Here is a 22982-nt window from a genome sequence, read left to right as displayed (position 1 = left end):
GGGACACAACTTTTCAAACATTGCATCTTATAATTAACATACATCAAAAAAGAAACAAAAACAATTGAGATTATGTACTCGTACTATAGAAATAATGTAATTACATACGGTACAAATTCAAATCGTTTATTTACCAAACCTTTTATACAAATTGACATAACAGATTTAACTACTTTTCTTAATAGAAATTTGATTAAAAAGTATATATGATCATATCATACAAATACGTAGGTAGCTCTTTCAGAAAACATATCGAAAACTTACAAAAGGAAAAGACAATAAAATGAATAAAGAAATGAGAATAGACATTGCTATGAAATACCTTCATAAAATATTTGATGTGCTTTCGTACCTGAGCTGTGTCACCTCTGTCACCTGTGTCACTTATAAAAACAGACCTGGAGGTTCATAAACGTAAACATTGTGGTAAACATGTAAACATCAAAGGATACAAAAGCGTTTGTGCGAAGAGGAGATAGGTGAAACATTAGGTATAATAATTTACTTTAACAACAACAGTTTGGATATCGTAATGTTCTTTGAAAGCAGCAAGAAAGTGCATACCTACATGGATCGATGACAGAAATACTTATTATAGTTTATGATACTCGTTTGAAAAAAGTATATCTAGACTAATTAGTACGTGCGAAATTCACATAAAACAAATTGCAAGGACGTAAGGAGCGATGCGGTACATTAAATATAATATTTTGTAGCTTTGGGCAATAAATTTAATTTGTTAGGATTTTGAAGAAGAAAATTGTGTCCAAAACTACTGTGTTTACTACGGCATAATTTTGTTTATTATAACAAACGTTTTCGTTAAATGAGTGTAGTTTTAATTTTTAATGATAATATGTTGCATTACCATATTTTTGAGCCACCATGTAGGTAATGATAGAGCAGGATATTATAAATTCAGGTTATTAAGAACGTTTTACGATAATTAAAAAAAAAAATAGACAAAATAATGTGTTGGAGGCCAAGACACACTTTGGGTGGCTGCGCCAGAGGAGTAACTTAAGTAAGAAGTATAAAATAATGTATTTATTAACGATATAACTATACAATAATTATGCCAGTAATTACCAATTAATAATGTAAGAATATTTAACATAGGTAGGTACTTAGGTTTTATAAGAATATTTTTTTTTCCAGAAGTTTACAAGTTTTGAATGATTTCTACTTAGAAATCTTTTATTAACAATAATGGCTACTCAAGTATTTCCGAGTAGAAATTTTAACCGAAAATTTTCTATTTTTTGAAAAATCTATTCTTTGTTTCAAGTTTTTAAACTCATACACGAAGCGGATGCTATAAATAGATCCTCTGTTAAATTATACCCGAATATTATAATTACTCTCCATTTTCGTTCAGGTGCAAGCTGTCCAGTGCTTTAGGATCTTATTGCTCGGGTTGCCAGGAAACATCGCCAGAATATCATTTTGCTGCGCGTTTTGCCATACGTTTGCCCAGACCGAAGCCCGCATGATTGCATAAAAATCATGTACTCTCGCATCAGCAAACATGGTCTTAGCACTGCAGTAGCGAGGTTGTTTCATATTATGAAAGTGACATTGGTTGCCCGAATCGAGCTGCTTCTGTCAATTATACGACATACAAACGATATCTAAATGAGAACGTGTCTAAACCAGAACTTATCGTTATCGTATCTCATTCTTCGAATCGGGCCGTCAGTGTCAGCGCAAGCTACGCACATGTAGCGACGAAAAACGCGTATGTAGCGAAAAGCACCTACGAACAGAGGACCCGCCTAGCGACCCACTATATCCCATCCCATAGTATAAGAAAAATTAAAAATTAGCAATCTTTGAAAGAATGGTTTTACTAAAAGAATCCTACCAAACTACCACTTTATATAATAACATTAGTAACAACCCACATAAATGTAAACAAATATTGAAAGCCGCATATCTTAGGTAAGATAATTAAATGTATGTCACACTTATTAGAATATCTCATTTCACGAAGGCGGGTATAAGCGGAACCGAGACCCTAACACCTTATAATAGGGATCAAGATTGCCGACTTCGTGATATGAAACACTCCATGTTTTTAAAATGTAAATAAAAATAAAAAAATAGACTCTTGGCTTTGGCTCTTCCAAGGCCAACTGTTAGAGCTTTTTATAATAATAACTCCACGGCCGATTCGGCTACGGCGACCGCTATCAACTCCAATACTGTCGATGTCGGCCCCATCCGAAGAATGAAATACGATATCGATAAGTTCTGGTTTAGATAAGTTCTCAATTACATATCGTTTGTATGTCGTATAATTGACAGAAGCAGCTCGATTCGGGCAACCAATATCACTTTGACGTTAGAAATATCGTAGATAGATCTTATTGGGAGCACATCGGAATGGAAATAAACGTCAATTTTGACATGTCGTTTAGTTATCGAGGTTTTAAAGATCTTTCCAAGATCTTAAACGTGTCTTAATCATTCTTCGAATCGGGCCGTGTCTCTGGTGTGCTCGCAAGTGACTGACGTAGCCGATCTTCTGATACGACGTTGACAGACCGAGAAGACGCCATACATCCCTTAGCCCAATATATTGTGTACTTAATCATCATTCGCTTGCCCTTATCCCATTCATTTGGGGTTGGCGCAGCATGTCTTTTTCTTCCATATCTTTCTGTCACCCGTCATCTCATCATTCACTCGTGTTCGTTTCATGTCATCTCTCACACAATCCATCCACCTTTTCCTAGGTTTTCCTCTCCCGTTCCATTCCTCCACATTCATTCGTAATACCTTTCGTATCCGTACCTTTCGTATATTGTGTACTTAATACAAATATAAAATATCAATTTTATACTCGTACCAAAACTAGCGAGGGGTTAACAAAGCCCGCAAAATTAGCAATCGCGCAACGTATTTCAATCGCAACTGGAGTCGTGTCCCCAATCCGGCGGGCCGTGACGCCCGACAGGAAGCGTATCCGAATTTGCGTAATATTATACCGACTTTGTAGTTTACTGTGAGGATTTGGAGCAAAATGACAGTAAAGTAGAAAGAGGAATTTCGTCATTTTTTTTATTTATGAAAACATTTCGTAATTTTACAATTTGTTTACAATTCTTTAATTTATTTACCAAAAGCGTTGAAGAAGACGCTCGCAATTCGCCTTAGCTCCATGAAGTGCGCGGGCCGTTTTTCCAGGCATCATGCCATCAATGATGTTATCCGCAGGGCTTTGATGTCGGCCAATATTCCTTGCGTTTTGGAGCCTCCAGGATTGTGCCGCGCGGATGGCAAGAGGCCTGATGGTCTGACATTGGTTCCATGGTAGAAGGGTTGATGCCTCTTGTGGGATGCTACGTCCGTGAGTACATTTGCGTCGTCCCACTTCAGTCTCACTATCAGGTCTGCTGGGTCAGCCGCGGAGTATGCCGCCAAAATGAAGCATGCCAAGTACTCTGCCTTGGAACCAGTATACGACTTTGTGCCACTTACAGTCGAGACTGCGGGACCTTGGGCTGTGGAGGCCAGGGACTTTGTGAGAGATTTGGGTCAGCGGCTGAGGGACAGGGGGTGCGATCCCCGTTCCGGATCGTACCTGGTCCAACAGTTCTCATTGGCCATTCAGCGCGGTAACACTGCTAGCGTAATGGGGATATTTGAGCCAGATGCGATTAGGGACGATTCATTAATTTAATTTATATTATATTTATTATATCATCATTAAAAAAAATATTTTACTAAAACACTTTCATAAAAATAATATTTCTCTCAAAATCTGTCAATACACGGTTGTTAATGTAGAACTAATTATGAAAAATTGTTCTTAGCTTGTAAAACCCTTCCGATTTCATGTAAAGTAGAATATCTTAATGCCATAGAATGTTACTATACCAAAGATTTTAAAATTGAGAGATCTGTTAACCACTATAATAGTAGGTCATCTGAAAAGAGAAAATTATGTGAAATCACGGCTAAAAATTATTACGCTCAACGAAGGTGGAGTGTTAATTAGTTACCTTCTTGATGAGTCAAAGTAACTTTTTATGTTGTATTTGCACAGTAATCAATACGTAATAGCTATAAAACAATGTTAAGAGCGCACCGCCAACAAACTGTTATGCAGTTTGGCGAAATTTTGCTTGTTGTTCGTTTTTTTTTTATAAACAATAAATTAAAAAAAAAAAAATTGTCATCTGCAATATTTTACGGGGGAATATATAGGTAGAACCAACCAAATCGCGAAAAAAAAAATTGTGTGTTTCATACATTTTGGCTGTCCGACCTTGACATTTTCTATGGGAGAGTAAAATGTTTCGGGCTTGTATCCATAGTAAAAGTTGCTCAGCATGCAGGTGGCTATAAATAAACACCTTGTATAGTTCTGTTTTCTGATTGTGGATTAAAAATACTTTATATATTGCGATATTGGTGATCAGAGATTTGTGTTATGATGATACCATATTTTTTATAATCTGAATACGCCTCAAAGTCTAGCGCAATATCGAATTATCTGCCGTGAAAATAATGGGAATGCAAACATTTTGTACCGCGGAAATTACTTTTATTCAATTTATTACTTCATTATGCAGTAATGGCTGATATGGCCAATTGTAAATACGTGTCGAATTACAATTAATGTCAAATAAATAAAATAAGGAAAAGGGTCATGAAACGTATTCATATTATTATTTGCCCGTAATGTGTATGAAATTTATCACACAAAAATACATTTTATGCAACATTTCGTTGTTTATTATTTAAGTAAGTAAGTAAATATTCTTTATTGTGCACCATACATTTAAAAATAGACAGGAAATGAAAAAACACGTAAAAGTTAGGTAACAACAGGCGGTCTTATCGCTAAGAAGCGATCTCTTCCAGACAACCTTTATTTCAATGCATAATATCTTTTCCAGCTTATTTTCTCCATACGCCGCCAGCACCACATTTCAAAAGCTTTAAGGCGTTTTCTGTCTCGTTGAAGCATCGTCCACGGTTCGCTACCGTATAATGCTACGCTCCAGATGTACACTTTTGTTAAGTTCGAAGTTAGAGACTGTATTCAAGGGTCGGCTGGTTTATTCATATCTTAATAGTGACACAATGCTCTTTGTGTTACTATTAACATATAAATAAACCAGCCGGCCCTTATTTTAATGCAAGCCACCAGAACTTCACTTATTTGGAACGCTTTAAATGTTTTTATTTTTGCGCAATTTAGGGAGAGGTGAATACAAATACAAATAAATACAAATACAAATAATTTTATTGAAAACAGTATAAGTACAGTGTTAGCACTTAAAGACTAAGGATTAAGGATAAGGAAAAGTTTACAAATGCCTGAACTAGGAGTTCCTGTGTTTCAGGCAAAATAGGACCACATTAATTAATTTGTAATTATTCACTTAATTATAATTATAAATAGTACACAATAAAAATCTGGTAGGGTGATAACCTTAACAAAATAACTTATTTAAGTATTCTATATCAAAGTACAGTAAGAAATCATTTTACGACTATTAGTAAGTTCTCTGTATCATCGTGTCATTTTTTGAAGGGCGCGTCGTAGAATATTCTTACAACCAGCATAGCTAAGTGGGTATAAGTCTAATTTTGAATTTAACCTGTTGTACAAATAAGAAGAAGAAGAATGGGAACAAATTATTGAAGTAGTGTTTTGATTTGACAATATGTTAGTGTTTATACTTTTCTTACATGCGATGCGATATGTGCGATGTGCGAGCGAGATGCCTTGTGACACGACTCGCGGAGTATTTCGCGCGTATCAATAAGATCATGGTGGTCTTTTTTCCATACAATCGTTCTCGACATTTTTCGCTCTAGATTTTGGCCCTAGATGAATATATATTTTTTTATAAACTGTGTTTTTTTTGATTTCCGTTAATTTCAAATGTGCATCCCTGAGCTTAAATTAAATAACTTTCTCAAAGACACCGGTATTCTAATTAACTCCATTTCGGAGATAAGCAATATTTATTTTTTATCTTATAAGGCCCTTACGAACGAGTACACTTGCCTTAGGGCCTGTTTACATATTGATTAGTGTTTAGGATCAGATAATACATTTGCTACTAAACGTAAATACTATCTCGGACGATTGATGTTCGAAATGACATTGATATGTCACAGTTTTCATTTTTTTGGTTGAGTTAAATGTAATGCCCGTGTTACAACAACGCTATATGTAACATTTAATTACTTTTTATAAAAAATAAAAATAATTTTTTTTTTTTTTAAATTAACTATGCCATTTAGTTTCCCTTAACGTTCTTACCGTTACCCCGAATTAAACGGAATTCAATAAAAACACGGTGTATATTCCTGTGTTTATAAGAACAAGGTTACTTTAAAAAGCGCTAAAGACGTAAACAAACGTCTTGCATAAAAAAAAAACGCAAAAATGAAAACGGTCAGACGTAGATAATTTCTTTCTCATTCTGTTTCCAAAATTTCGTTACGACTGGTTAAGTTTTGGAGAAGGAAACTGTCGAGAACGAAACGTCGATTTCTGAGATTTTTCCGCAGGGTTTTTCGACATAGCTGCAGTTGTCCTTATCGCACTAATTCTAGAATTACATTACGTTAAGTTCACACTAGTATGAACCCTGTAAATACGGTAAGTTAAAACACAGTAAGAACATTTATTTCTTACCTACGTAACTTACTAACTGGCAATAAGATGCTATGGATACATGTTATTAAACTTTACATTACGATTAAAAATTACATTTAGTTAGTAGTAGTTAGTAGAAATTTACAGTATTAGTAGTTTGTCTGTTGTATTGTATATATTTTCGTCTAGTCCTCACAACACGTCAAGTTATTGAGCTTACTGTGTGTGTGTTAGATTGTCCCGTTGTTTGTGTATTTTTTTGCTATTTAATTACTCTTTGTTGGACACATTTTAATAAATCCTTTTGTGCGATTTGAATAAATATTGCTCATGCCATAAAATGTGTAGCTGTAGGTACATTTTTATTCAAACAGGATCCGTCACGTAAATAACATCGTGGTCTCAATTTCACACCCATTATATAAGGAAAACTCACTAAAGTCATCTAGTAAACATCCAACCTGACTTCAACATGTTATACGTTGTGCTCGGGGCCCTGTTGGCTAGTTGCATAATGGCCTTATATGTGGTGCAGAAAAGGAGGTACTTCCAGCTAGCGGCGTTGGTGCCGACGTTCGAGGGGAGATTGCCGATAGTGGGACATGCATATAAGCTGATTGGGGGGAGTGATCGTAAGTTTATCCATTATTTACATTTAATAAGAAATAGCTTGATTTATTCAAGGTACTAGTGGTGGTACTTGCTATTATAAAAAAAATAAATAATAGGACATTATAACACAAATTGACTAAGTCCCACAGTAAACTCAATAAGGCTTGTGTTGAGGGTACTTAGACAACGATATATATATAATATATAAATATTTATAAATACTTAAATACATAGAAAATACCCATGACTCAGGAACAAATATCCATGGTCATCACACGAATACATGCCCTTACCAGGATTTGAACCCGGGACCATCAGCTTCGTAGGCAGGGTCACTACCCACTAGGCCAAACCGGTCGGTCGTATTATGTTCCACATTTTAGCTATTTACGTCAAACGGTATCTGAGAAAAACGCATTTGCAAGTCCGAAGTGATCCCATAACTATGATTTCTTATAATTTATTACTTGCTTTACTAACCAGAATGACTTCATTATTAGAAGTTCTGTTTTTCAACAGTTATTTAATATTAATAGTGTTTGATTTTAATACGAAATTACACTACTTGTGTCAAGAGCACAATAACAGCAGCCGATGATTTCGCAAGCTGGAACTAAAACTAACTAAAACAATGCAAAGGATATCTGAATGGTTTACAGCTAATGGGATGGTTTTGAATGTCGATAAGACAAACATAATGTACTTCCAATTAAAGAGAAATGTAAATGCTCGGATTGGGATTGTTTTGAGTGATATTACGATACCGCAAGTACACGAAGTATGGTTTCTTTTATTTCTAACTAGCTTATGCCCACAACGTTGTTATCGTCGTGTGATAATTTCTGTTATAACTAGTCTTTGTTAGTCCCTGGGATTTAAACTATCTTCATATTTAACTAAATGCTGTTCGGCTGTTAAAGTGTAAAAAGTTTATAGACAGACATAGTTACTTCCACGTTTAAAATAGGCAGACAGATAGGATAGGGCAGTAGAGATATATTTTGTCACAATAATGTGTACAGAGTGAGCAGTTAAACAAACGTATTTGCTTTATTTCTTCCTTATAAGAATTATGATAATAATGGGTTGTTCCAGGATTCTGGGAGAATGCCCAACAGGCCACCATAGCAGCTGAAAAAGCTGGCGGTGTCATATCAATCTGGGCAGGGCCTACCGTGACATTCAGTAAATATCCTATCTACTATAGTACACTACACTCTCCCGGCGGTTTTCGATTACAGTGGGTATTTCAGCTCCGTTATTGAATATGTTCGAGTGCTCGCGTGTGGCTCGCGTAGCCGATCTTATAGGCAAATAATCTAATACACTATATCTGTCTATTGTAATCACAGTGTATCGGATTCACAGGATACAGAAATCGCAGGAAAGCAGCATTACCGTAATTATAATTAGTAGCCGCTGGCGGGCATTCAGCTCATCCCGTCTGATATCTACTTTTTAAGTCGACGGGATTCAAAGTCAGTTTGCTTATCGACGAAAATCTCCATACAGGGCAGTATGCCTGCTCTAACTAATAGCAAAGAGAATTTGAAATAGAGGTGGATTGTCAAAGAAAATTTTGTAGCCATAGTAAATTCACTGCCATCTGAAAGTCGCACGCTCTTACCGCTAGACCACCAGAAGCCCTACCGCGAACCACGTTCGACGTGTTGCCTCCCTGTTACACTTACTTTGAATTTACAAGTGCGACAGAGAGGCAACACGTCGAACGTGGTTCGCGGTGGGTCCTCAGCGCACATTACACCGCACTGCACTTACTACTTTTTTGTAATGAAACGTACACTTGACAACTTAATACTCATTTATTCGTTTTAACATGGACAATAGAGTGGACCGAACGAATTCTGGTTCTATTACTCTTTACCCGAAATCAAATTTACCTTATATGGGGCTGCAGAAAAATCTTAACAGCGTGAAGTAGCCAATAGAACAGCGACATCTACTGTAAAATTGAGCAACTATAAACACTAAGCATTACTACATTTAACAATAACTGTAACATTAATATTTCGATATTGATAGTTATCAACGACCCAGACGATGCGATGACAGCGCTGAATTCATGTTTGGAGAAAAACTTCATTTACAAGATGGGTGCAAGTTGGGTCGGAGAGGGCCTCATCACTGCCGATGGTAAGAATTACTGATGATAGCTGTCTACACTAATTTAACTGTCGATTCTAATTTCACAATTTGTTATGCGTTTGAGTTTTGATATGACCTTGACTATCATCTTGGTGATTGGCGCGAAATCGTGCATATGTGAGTAATATTATTTCTTTTCATTTCGCATGTTCTGAGAATTTTGTTAATTTTTTTTCTAAAAACAATGAAAAAGTGGGACATAAAACAAAGCATTCCACGGGCTGTTCCGTATGGACGCATTTTTTTTTTGTTGCGACTTTTTTCGGCGTATAAAGCAGGCGATTATTTTTCTGTGGATATTTTTGTCCATTAGTCACAGAAAAGGAAACACTTGTGCCTGCAAATCTTCAGAAAATATGCGTTTACCCGGGACGATTTCACGGGATGCTCCAAAAATGGAGAAAGAGTGGTCAAAAATTTGATATTTATTATCCAAAATCATCACTGAAAAGTCCATTCCACCAGCCGAAATGAGGAAACTACTCAAAATTTGCATCTAAATACTTCGCCTCTTGTGGATAGAATGCAACTTTCTCATCAGTTTGAAGTATTAAGAGAGCCTTTACCAGCCGGTGTGGTGAAAATAACTATAGGGACCGTGCGCGTTGGAGGGTCTGCCATCTTGTGGCCTGAATCGGAACCATAAACATGCACATGTACACGTCACGTGTTTTCTTGTGCATAGTAAGTTCTGCCATCTTGTGGGCTACATCAGAACAAAAAACATCACATTTACGCCTCGCGCCAAAAATCTGACGGCTCCTGTGCTGCCTCCTACAGTTCACGCACGCTCCCTATTTCTTTCTCAAAAACCATTTTTCTTTCAGTGCCAAAGTGGAAGCGGAACCGCAAGCTACTCAATCCTACATTCAGTCAGCACGTTCTCGACGGGTTCCTAGCCATATTTAACCGGCAAGCAGCATTGCTGGCTCAAGACCTGGAAGCTGAAGCTAGCACAGGTCCATTCGACCCTACGGAGTATCTGACTGAGAGGACCTTGGAGAGCGTATGCCGTCAGTTATCATTGCTTTTCGTTTTTTCTATCCGTTCCTCCTCTTCATGCAAAGTTGCTATACTATTTTTCAAACACGAAGGGTACGGTGATGGCGTTTTTGATTGAAGAAATGTTACTTATGACACTGACAGTTCCGATCCACATCTAATCCAGATCGGATTCATATCCTATAATTAAAATAAGAATACGCCTGTTAGTCCTTCGCTGGCCCAATGCGGGGTGGGACAAATACACTTTTAATTTTCTTCGCAGATGTACCTATGCAAGTTTTACTCACGATGTTTTCCTTTATCGAAAAGGTCAAATGATATTCGGCACCTGCTACTAGCCAGGATAATTGAATTATGATTTATGATTCATAAACTATTATGGGTTTGAACCCGCGACCTTTGGATTGAGTCGGACGTCAGATCCACTCGGCTACCACCGCTGCGAAGTAGAAATAAAGCACAAAAAAAATTATTTATTAAAGTCAACCTACAAAAGTTGGGACCTCATTAATTATACAGAATATAAATATATCTGTGTCATGAATAACACAATTTGTCATTTCTAAGCTTCCGGACCCGAAAAGTGACAATCGGGACCCTATTATTTTTTGTCAAATGACTTTCGTGTCCTTTCCTCTGCCGGTCTTTTTATTGGTCGGTTTCGTCGTTTCGTTTCATAATCGTTTACAAAAAACGCCAAAAGAAACTTAAATAATGAATGAATCTTTCGTTACATGTCATCCCGATCCATTTTATATATTATGTTGGATTTCTTGAAGAGTGAAAATTTGCCTGCTTTGGAGGAAAAACTGTTTCTTGGAAGATCGACATTTTGTCTAGTGAAGGCTACATCGACCAAATATAAATATTAAAAAGCAATTACGTTCATTTCACGATAAAGCATAGTATAAAGAAGACAGATTTATAAAAAAACAATCGTTCTTGGCTGGGTGGGACTTTTTTAAATTCAGGCGAGACTGGTACTTTAGTAGATATGCCAAAGACGAATTTCGGGAACACCAAAGATGGCAACACAAGCCGAAGATATTTTTAGGATGCAAAAATGACATTAGACATAACTGGAGTTAGTTACGAGTTGATATATAGATAAACAGTAATTTCGCAGACTATCTCAAGTGGCCACAAAATCGAACCAGAAAAATACGAAAGTTACGCAAAAGAAACTGCTAAATTATATGAGAATTGATACCAAAGAGAAATTGAAATAGAGGTGGTTTGTCAAAGAAAACTTTGTAGGCACAGTAAATTTACTGCCATCTTTCGACACATGATTAAAAATTTTTGAACGCCATTTGACTTTGATCCTTATTCTTTCACTTTTTGATATTTAACGTGTCAAATTTTTTGATAATAAATGTCAAATGGCGTTCTAAAAGTTTTAGTCATGTGTCGAAAGATGGCTTAAATTTACTGTGGCTACTAAGTTTCCTTTGACAATCTCCTTCTATTCCAAATTCTCTTTGATTGCACAATTGGTGCACAAAATTCTTATCCATGGCGCAGTTATTATAAAAAAAAATGCGTTATTACCAATTGGACAACTGACTGAAGAAGCCACAGAAGCGTGCAACAAGCACCTCCGGTCTTATCGACATGATTTCGCAAGGAAGTTTTCAAGAGAAAGCTGTAGGTAACAGAGACATTTGTAACCGCTTACTTTTAAATAAACAAAAAACACAAATATAATTTTGACCGCGTAGATCGTGAAATTACCCCTATGTGCGGTGTCGCCGTCTACTAGAGTATAGGCCAGCGGTATGTCGCCATCTATGCGAGCATGAGTTTTCTTGATTTTTCGATGCACGTTTTTTTCTGAGACTTTATTTATCTTATACGGAGTTATATAAATCTTTGGTTGGTAGTTAACTTATATACGAAAGGCCAGGTCCCGTGTCCGAATTCTGGTAGGGGCATTTATTTGTGTGTTTATCAGAAATATTTGTTCCTAAATGTTGATGTTTTGTTTTCTATTTACGAGGATATAAGTACAATGACTATATAAAAACAAACCTTTTTGATCTTACTGTAGGACTAGGTAGATCTGTGTAAAATTGTCCTATAATATTTATTTATTATTAACTCCCTTGCATATAAAAGCAGTGGTGGCCGAGTGGATATGACGTCCGACTTTCAATCCGGAGGTCGCGGGTTCAAATCCTGGCTCGTACCAATGAGTTTTTCGGAACTTATGTACGAAATATCATTTGATATTTACCACTAGCTTTTCGGTGAAGGAAAACATCGTGAGGAAACCTGCAATAGGCGAAGAAATTCAAAGGTGTATGTGAAGTCCCCAATCCGCATCGGGCTAGCGTGGGGACTATAGCCCGAGCCCTCTCGCACATGAGAGGAGGCCTGTGCCCAGCAGTGGGACGTATATAGGCTGAATTATTATTATTATAACTCCCTTGCATATTTCAAGAAACAGCAATGGGCATATCGCTGGACGACAGATCAGTCATCGACACCAAATACAAGAAGGCCGTAGAAACAGCGTTCGACGTGCTAGCGCAGAGGCTGGCCAGCTTCTGGCTTCATCCCGACTTTATCTACCGCTTCACGGCGATGAAGCAGAAGGAGGATGATGCTATGGCTACCCTTCACAACATGTCGAGAAGTGTAAGTAAAAAAACTGTGGCGTCTCCTCTGACATTCAACGTCGCGCCACAATATGCTAACAGATGGCGTTAGTATAGCCGCTCCCTATAGAAATATTGCAATCTTCTATGAAGCGCCATATATCTTCTACATCGCGCTTATGGAATTTCGAATGTTAGTTGTAATAAATACAACTTCCTAACAAGATCCCATTGAAGCGCACGCACGCTGACGCCAACTGCCATACACTCGTTTTAACCAATGTTTGGTGATTGGAGTCGGGCGTGCATGCCAGGATCGTGCGTTTCGCGGCCATAAGTTCTGTGTCGAAAGATGGCAGTAAATTTAGTTGACTACAAAATTTACTTTGACAATACGCCCTCTATACTCAATTCTCATTGTCTATAGTAGAATGTAATGAATTTTATATGAACATTAGAATCGAATGACAATATTATTCGTATTAACTTGTGTCTGGCCTGTGCATATGCGTCATACTTAACTTTCAACAACAGAGCAATAAAATAAATTTAATAATTTACACCCGTGCAATTTATGACTCGTCTGTTGGTGTTATGACAAGTTCACCTGTAGTGACCTCTAGATTGTTTACATCTGATTTTTGAGAGCGGAAAATGTACCTAATTCAAAATTGCAAAAACTTGGGAATAGAAAAAAGGCGACTTTACGAAACAGTTTGAAATGCCATGAATATTATTTTCAAGCATAGTGGATTTCGTAATAATTACAATAGCATTAAGACTAATTGTACTTGTAATTGTCATAGATGCCCTATGATGTAATAGTACATTACGATACAAGTGTGAAAAGTAGGAAATTCGCAACGAGTTGCGGAAAATTAAAACATTACCGAAGGAAGTAAATTCTTCTTGAGTCATGGGTGTTTTCTATGTATTCAAGTATTTATAAGTATGTTATATATATCGTTGTCTAAGTACCCACAACACAAACCTTTTTGAGCTTAATGTAGGGCTCAGTTAATTTGTGCAAGAATGTCCAATATTTATTTATTTTAATATTTACAATTAATGTTCGGTTCAGGTTCTATATAAAAGAAGAAAGGAGCGTCAAGAAGCAAGGCTAGCTAACACATCATGTGAGTCTATTTTTTTATTTATTTATGATTGATACAGATACTTGACCTCTACATAGATTAGGTTTAAGTTTAACTTACTATAATTTTGCACATTTTATAACAAAACTTGGTTTATTGAGAGATAAATGATCCCGGAGATAAACAATTAACGACTAGATGGTAGAACTGACAGGTCTTCATCATCTAATTGATTACCTTAACCCATTCAGCGCTAATCACGACACGTTGTCGTTCTGCCTCTACGAAGCATTTTTTACAGTTTTCAATGATTCACGGTTAGTTTCACTACATGCATGTAACTGCGTCGAAATATCGGGAGCACAAAAACAATACAAAAGGTAATCACGGTCCATATCCCGGTCCATTTAAGTTAGCTAAGTTTTGGGAAAAAGGGGGTTAGGCCTTAGAGCTACAGCAACAACGCTTATTATTTTTTCTTGTAGCTCGCCGCTTCATAGCCTTCCTGGACCTGCTCCTTGACCTGGCCGAAGAAGGTTCCTTCACAGACGATCAGATCCAGCAGGAGCTGGATACCCTCATCGCAGCAGGACATGATACATCGGCTCGAGCTCTCATCTCCACTCTAGTGCTCGCTGGGACACATTTGGATGTCCAAGAGAAGATTTATGAAGAGTAAGTGCTACTATTACGCTTTCCCGGCCAATTTGGACTTAGACAACTGCAGATTGCTTCAGGCCCGTTGTTGAAGACGTACGGTATCCTGCCTTTTCGCCGAAAATTGTATTGCTGAATTTCACTTGCCAACGAACTTTTCGCAGACGTTTCATTTGGCCGAATATCTTTTACCAAATAATTATTTCGCAACCATTTAATTTTCAACCCCATAGTTGGTTGGCGAAAAGTTGGTTGGCAAGTGAAATTCGGCATGTCCTATGTATATTTACTAAATACCCATAATGGACAGAAAAGACCGTTAAATAGTCTTCGGTAAAAAGTTAAGTTTTACTAAAAACCCGATTCGATCTTGCCTCTCGACAGCTTGTGACATGGCTGCCATATTTCGCAATTCATACTATATAAAATATTTATGACTACGACCAGACATAATACCTACGAATCAATCTCAAGCTGCAGATTTTGGCAATTTCGTAATTAATGATAATAACATTGTAAAAAATTTAGATATATTTACTTGTACCATAAGTTCATTGACAAAACAATATTCAAGACTAGTAGGATATAAATCTTAAAGCGATCTGTCAATATTTAAAAGTTTTACTTAAATTATTATTACAGTACATATGGTTCTACTTTACCGCACTAGTGCGAAAATTAGCATATTACGTTACTGTGTCAAACATTTAAAGGGCCATATGTACTGTAAAACGTACGATTCATGTGCGAATAGGTAATTAGCAACTCGTATCGATTTAAAACACTCCCTTCGGTCGTGTTTTAATATATCGCCACTCGTTTCGAATTTCCTATTTTTCGCAGTTGTATCGTAATGTCGTACTATTATATGTCATGTTTGTCGATACTTATTCAAAAATTGATAAAAAAGTAAAACATGTTTTGAGGATTACTATAAATAAAAAGCCTCTTTATTTTCTTATCAACTACTTACACACTTGGTATCATTTAGGTACATACTATTAATTAATTAATATTGTTAGTTTATTTTAACTAATATATGTTTCCTTTTTAAAGATATTTTAATTGGTTAGTACATTTAAACTTAAATTTATGTTTATTTATTTTAAACTAAAAGTTGATAGGAACCTCACTTTATTGGGTAAAGGCCTCCTCCAATTTGTTCCATTCGTTTCTGTCGTTTGCCTTATTTAGCCATCTTTGACCGGCCGTGGCTACTATGTCGTCGCTCCATCGCTTTCGTGGTCGTCCTGATTTTCTTTGTACGTCGGGGTCTTTCCATAGAGTCACTTCTTTTGTCCATTTTTTATCTGTGTATCTCGCTACGTGGCTGAGGATTACTATAACTAGTTTAAATTTAAAATAGGCATTAATAGGTTATAAGGCCCTTTGAGGCCCCTATTTTAGTATCAAACTTTCTACACTTAGCAGTATAACCAACCAATGAATGATCCTCATTTTTAAGATTGTTCATCATGTCACGAATTATCATAAAAGGCAAGTCGAATGCCTTCCCATCTAACGTAGAACCTGATTCACATAGGTGACTCAATTATGCAGGGTCAAAGCAATAGCGAATTTTCTACGTGACCACACGCAATCAAGTTATTATTGTTATTAAGAGGATAATAAATAATAATAATAATAATAAATAATAATAATAAATATTATAGGACATTATTTACACAAATTGACTAAGTCCCACAGTAAGCTCAATAAGGCTTGTGTTGAGGGTACTTAGACAACGATATATATCAGTGGCGGATCGTTCAAAGAACTCGATTCCTACCGGCTTGTCTAATTTCAGACCGTTGAGTACTTTCACGATCGGGTCATGAAGAAAAGGAAAGTAAAAGTAGCTCCGGGTTCCCTACGAATATTTGTGACGCGCCGCCACTGATATATATAATATATAAATATTTATAAATACTTAAATACATAGAAAACACCTATGACTCAGGAACAAATATCCATGTTCATCACACGAATAAATGCCCTTACCAGGATTTGAACCCGGGACCATCGGCTTCATAGGCTGGGTCACTACCCACTAGGCCAGACCGGTCGTCAAAAGATATAAGAAAAAGAGAATAGTGGTAAGAGGATAGTGATATTGACATTACAGGAAACGTTTTTACACAATTTGATGTATATTAACCACAGCTATGCCACTTCCTTTGATTTGAAGAGCTCCGCGAACAGTTTTCTGTGGAGTTTTATTTTATTTTATTTCAGGCAACTAGATAGTTACCTTAAAATTAACATGGAATTATAAAAAAATATCTCAAAACTAAAAACTATGTCCAAAAATTATGACAGGGAGCCGACCGCGAAACCGCCGTAACTTGAGACCTTTCAGCCAAAACTCCTCCTTATAAAAAAACTCATTTACTGTCGCAAAAAACCTACAGCAACGAACAAAAAAAAACAAACAGCAAAAAAATTTAATACCCTGGTTCCTTGGTTAAGGTTTGAATATTCCCTGTTTGTTACAGAATTATGGCAGTCCTTGGCTCCAGTGCAGACTTGAGCAAAGAAGACATGGCGAAGCTGGTGTACACGGAGGCGGTCGTTAAAGAAGTGCTGCGCATCAGCCCTGTGACTCCCATCATCGCGAGGGATATTGAGAAGGAACTCAAACTTAGTAAGTAAAAAAGATGGTATGGTGGACTGTATGAATAAAAGGGAGGAATATACCTTTGATATTGTTTTAATAAATATAAAAATAAAATATTAATAAATATAAATTAAAAATAAGTATAAAAAAGTAACCTGAAGTAATCCGAATGACAAATACTTTTTAAGTCAATTTTGAATTTGAATTTATAATAGACAAATAAGAAAAATAAGCCTGATGCTGCAAAGAGTGTGCAACAGTAAGTTCATAATTGAATGTTGCGTCTTCGTTTCAAATTGGGAAAAAATGCCTTCGTACAATTATGTTCTCCGGCTGGTCTACTCTACAGAAAACATTTGTCAACCGATTTTTCAGAAATTTAATTTATTTATGTATTTATTATTATTCTATTAAAGACAATAAATGGTCCAATCAGTGTTAGTTGATCCTAGCCTACGCTAGTACTTAATAACAAACATAGATTTTGGCCTTTGATAAAGTGTCCACAATAAAGGACAATCAAGCTTATTAGCTGTCATATTTAAGATGCTATTACTGTTCCCACGTACCCTGACCCTGCTTAAAAGCGAAGCCGTTTTCTTGCGCCAGATAGCGTCGATATGTTTGCGTCTCAGCAATGAGCAGGTTCGATGTAATTAATATATATATTTTTTGTCGATTCATTAAGATGGATTTTTTGAAAATGGTGGAGCCATAGGGGTTTGAAAGGTCTACAGCTCACACAGTTACTTGTAAGTAGGTAACTGTCAATATTATGGCGAGAATCGGGCACAGCTCCTGAATTGGGCTCTATGCTTCAGCTCAGGTAGAGTGGTAGAGTGATCAGATTGTGAGGTAGATAATTTAGTCTGTGAGAAATCCAGGAACCTACCGCGGCCAGTTTTTTGATAAAATCGGTCATTTTAGTAGAGAATGCAAAAACCGGAGGTTTTTCAAAACCGGTTTTTTCTTCGGTTTTACCAACAAAAAAACCGAAACCGGTTAAAACCGACACACGTTACACGATTTTATCACGAAATTAAAGACAGAATATCTGACTATTTTATTGTATTGTATGGGAATTGTCAAATGACTTAATGTTATTTGTAACTAGGAGTAGGAACACACCAATTTAATTTAATTATTTTTTTGGTTTGTTGGTTAGACACCGATGGGATAGGTCATTTTTTCTTTAATATATGACAATAACTTATCTAAAGCATTTGACGTAATAAGTCACACAATGCTCCTAGATAAGTTAAAATGTTATGGCGTAACGGGTGAGGCGCATCGCTTAATTGCTTCATTTTTGTCGGGCCGAAGACAACAGGTTAAACTGTCCTCAAATGGCAAACGATTCCAGTCTGACATTGGCCATATCAAGTTAGGCATTCCCCAAGGATCAGCCCTTGGAAACACTCTGTTTCTAGCCTACGTCAATGATCTCCCATCTGCCATCACAACCGGGCTGTCAGTACTATTTGCAGATGACACTACGGTCATAATCAGCGCGCAAACATACAAACAGCTTGGCGAGAATATCAATGAGGCATATAGGCAGTTAAAACGGTGGTTTACTGCAAATGGGTTACTTCTTAACGTCAGCAAGTCTAACGTCATGTTATTCTCAGGACACACGACTACTGCGCCCCCATGTGTAGTGGACTGCCCTATGCCAATGTGCAGTGAAACGAAGTTCCTTGGCTTTATGTTGGATTCGAATCTGAACTGGAAGTGCCATGTTGACCAGCTATGCAATAGATTGAGTAGTGCAGTCTTTGCGTTACGGAAGTTGAAACCCCTTGTTTCGTATGTTACATTAAAATCGATTTACTACGCTCACTTCCACTCACTAATGACGTATGGTGTACTCATTTGGGGAAACTCTACGCATGCTAACCGAGTGTTTATCATGCAAAAACAGGCAATAAGAACACTAGCAGGTGCGAAGCCTAGACATTCATGCAGGGGCCTTTTTGTAACGCACAAAATAATGACGCACTACTCGTTATATTTGTTCGAAATCCTTATGTATGTTAGAAATAACCTATCTTTGTTTAAACGCGTTGAGGTAGCTGGTATAAACATTAGAACTACAGGTCGATTACGAACTGTTCCACGTCGCATGGCACTTGCAGCTAAGAACCCGCGTGTCATCGGTCCGACTTATTATGAGCGATTACCTGCAGAAATAAGGATGGACACATCCGATACAACATTCAAGCGTCTATTGAGAAACTTTTTACTGGACAACCCATTATATTCAATAAGTGAATTTTTTGACATAACTGTATAATTTATAATTGAATAATGATTTGACATTGTGTTTGCTTATTCTTCATATTATTTGACGATCCTTTTCAGGTGAAAATTTTCATATATATATATTATTATTGAAATTAATTTATTTGGATTATCTTGTTATTATTTAAGTTTATTTCTGACGATCACAATATAGATTCTTATAAATTGACATTGATGTAATTTGTACTGTAATCATATGTTGTGAAATAAATAAATCTAAATCTAAATCTATATCAATTTATAATTTAATGTTATTTGTCTTAAATCAAATGGCCCAATCCGAAATCTTGCTCTAAGTTTTTCGCTGTCTTCTAGTATATATTCAAGTAGTTAATTCGTTTACTGTTACTACCTTCCTTTATAAAATATTTGCTAAGTTATTATGGATTTGTAAAGTAGGAAATAAATGAAACAAGCTTTGTTTTTACTCCATAATCAACTTTAATTAGTATTTATACTATTAATCTCAAAAAAAGGTTCTCGGTAAGTCGTTATCACCGAACCAACAAAAGACTCTAAAGCTGCCATTGATATAATTGATTACGTGGAATTTTTCTACAGTGCATCGCATAATAAAATTATAAATTATAAGTAAGACCTTTTATACCCATTTTTATTAAAAAGTACTACTATACAATTCGTACACCAGCACGGATGTCCTGCCACTGCCAGTACTTTATATTATTTAAATCTTTCGTATTTGTGTATTTTGTACCGTAAAAATTCATTTAGCGTTACAAATGATCAAACTAACACAACACCACATTATTTGATTTGATGTCGATTCAACCGGTTTAGGACCGATTTATACCCTTATAATGAATAAAACATGCAACTTAGGTAAATAAAAAAAAACCGAATAAAACCGAAACCGGTTTTTACAAATTCTAAAAACCCGGTTTTGGGTTTCCGTCAAAAAACCGGTTTTAACCGGTTTTTTCGGTTTCGGTTAAAACCGGTTTGCATTCCCTACATTTTAGGCCGCGGTTGCACGGAGCGTGAGCGGGTCAACGAAAAATAGTATGAGGAACGCAATATTATACCTGGCACAGTACTATATTTATTATATTATATTTTTTATTCATAAGAAAGCCATATACATTATTAATCTTGTTATTTATTTGTTCTTCCAGAGAACTATACTCTCCCAGCGGGTAGCGGATGCATCGTCTCCCTCTGGGGCATCCACCGCCTTCCAATCTGGGGCTCGGACCGCATGGAGTTCAAGCCAGAGCGCTGGCTGGACCCCTCCAAGCTGCCTCAGAACCCTGGCTGCTATGGTGCCTTTAGCCTTGGGAGGCGGAACTGTATTGGTGAGTTTTAGACATATAAATTATCAAATAATAAAAAATACGAGATATATATGCTACTGTCACTCATGCAAAAATGTTATTTTATTTCATTTGTCATTTATCAAGTTCCGTTTCGGGGAACCAAGCATTTTGAGCATTTGAAACCAGGAATTGCGCTTGAGCCGCGCCCTTGAATACAACTTCTTCGCCAGGCCCCCTTTACGCGCGGACACATAATCGCTACTCGATTGAGTTAGATTTGTTTTTTTGTTCTTTGAAAGAATACACAATATATATAATATAATAATAATATAAATTATTTATTCACGACCAACTTGGATTATTATGTGTTAGTGTAAATTTTTATCTTAATGCTAATGTTAATATATACATATGTATTTAATTATAGCAAACAATGACCATGCTATAAGTATTGTATTACTGTAATTTGTAATAATCTATGTACCATGTACAGTCAGCATCAATAGTAGCGGATGAAACAACGCGCCAAAAGTATCTGATATTCCGGATAACTTTTCCAAATATATAAATCTCTAAAATTTACATTCAAAAGTATATCTTTTACCGTCTTAAGTGTTCTACATATATAACCACCACATTTTGGTAAGCTGTTTCAGAACGGTAGATACTTTTGAAACCTTGTTTGATCCGCTACTTTTGATGCTGACTGTACCTATGATTTTTTTTCTTTTCTTTTTTGTGTCTAATTCCATACTGTCGAATTAGGATAGCCTGTAACGATGGTTACGTGTATGTAATAAATAAATAAATAAATTCTTTTAAATTTTATTTTCATATTTTCAGGAAAGAACTACGCATTGATGTCAATCAAAACCAACCTAGTGCACTTGGTCCGAAAGTTCCGCATTACGGCCGACTACAGCAAAGTGAAGCGAAAGTACGACTTGTTGCTCAAGTACGTGGAGGGACATCACATCTGCTTAGAACTTAGGAATTGATCTATTACGCAGTACGAAAAAACAGGCCTACGCTAAGGGTTAGTCAAAGTAAAAATAATTTGAAATAGAGGTGAATTGTCAAAGAACATTTTGTAGTGACGGTAAATTTACAGCCATCTTTCGACACATGATTGAAACTTTTAGAACGCCATTTGACTTTGATCCTTATTCTTTCACTGATATGTGGTAAATTTGTTAAATATCAAAAAAAGGCGCCAACAATATTCACTTCATATAATTTTTAATGAAATAAAAATGGACAGTAAGACATCTACTTTACATAATCATTATATATGTAAGCTCGTCTTTTTAAGAATAAAATGTGTCATGCAATTTTTTACACACAGTGTTTCATTTTTGGTTCCTTAATCATTTGAACGCCACGCCTATCTTGTGCGCGCCATCGTGAACCTTGTCGCAATGTATGAAGGTTGATATTGGGCTGAAGCTTCGCGCATCATTTGACGTTTTTGGTGGTGACGTCATTTAAGTCGATAGAACTTTGGTACAAAATATCGTGATAAAATCGCACTAATGCGTCGGAATTTACCTACAATGGCACACGCGCGCGTGCGCCCGCACCGTGCACCCGCTCCAGCTAGCGGGCGCCCTTACATTATATTCTGTACCAACTCTTATTGAGTAACTACGGTTTTCCAATTTAAATACAAAACAACTTTTGGGTCCCTTGAAGTTAAATTTAGAATACACTAGTAAATAAGTAGAGGATATTAATGGAAAGTTTAAAATAGCTCTGTCGCCCTGTTTAATAATATTATGTATTGTTGTTTGGGTAGTCTCACCTTACAGTCCAATATTTTATCTTAAGGCCTGTGCACACCGGTTGCGTACGGGTAGACGTGCATGTGCACGATGCACGTGCGCGTGGTAGTATAATAAATTAAACTGTAGACTGTAGGTACTCCTCAAACTGACCACCATTTGTTCAGCGACTTTTGAAAAATAACTTGTCTTAAATTTTTAGTACGCTTCTAATTTTATTTTAAGGCGTAATATATTGCGAATTTAA

General features: G+C 36.4%; 1 protein-coding gene across 1 annotated transcript; it reads left to right on the top strand.

The window, feature by feature from the left end:
• Positions 1 to 5645: 5645 nt before the first annotated feature.
• LOC133529744 (cytochrome P450 4C1-like) lies at positions 5646 to 22292 on the top strand. The gene is made up of 10 exons (XM_061867544.1): positions 5646 to 7257; positions 8333 to 8422; positions 9281 to 9391; positions 10231 to 10416; positions 12852 to 13048; positions 14090 to 14144; positions 14588 to 14777; positions 17255 to 17403; positions 20814 to 20993; positions 21798 to 22292. Exons 1-10 carry the CDS (start codon positions 7098 to 7100, stop codon positions 21950 to 21952), a joined length of 1473 nt encoding a protein of 490 aa, XP_061723528.1. The 5' UTR covers positions 5646 to 7097; the 3' UTR covers positions 21953 to 22292.
• Positions 22293 to 22982: the final 690 nt, after the last annotated feature.

The sequence above is a fragment of the Cydia pomonella genome, chromosome 21 (assembly GCF_033807575.1).
Source record: "Cydia pomonella isolate Wapato2018A chromosome 21, ilCydPomo1, whole genome shotgun sequence".
NCBI classification, from domain to species: domain Eukaryota; kingdom Metazoa; phylum Arthropoda; class Insecta; order Lepidoptera; family Tortricidae; genus Cydia; species Cydia pomonella.
Note: the sequence above shows the minus strand (reverse complement) of the source record. Positions and strands in the feature narration are given on the sequence as shown.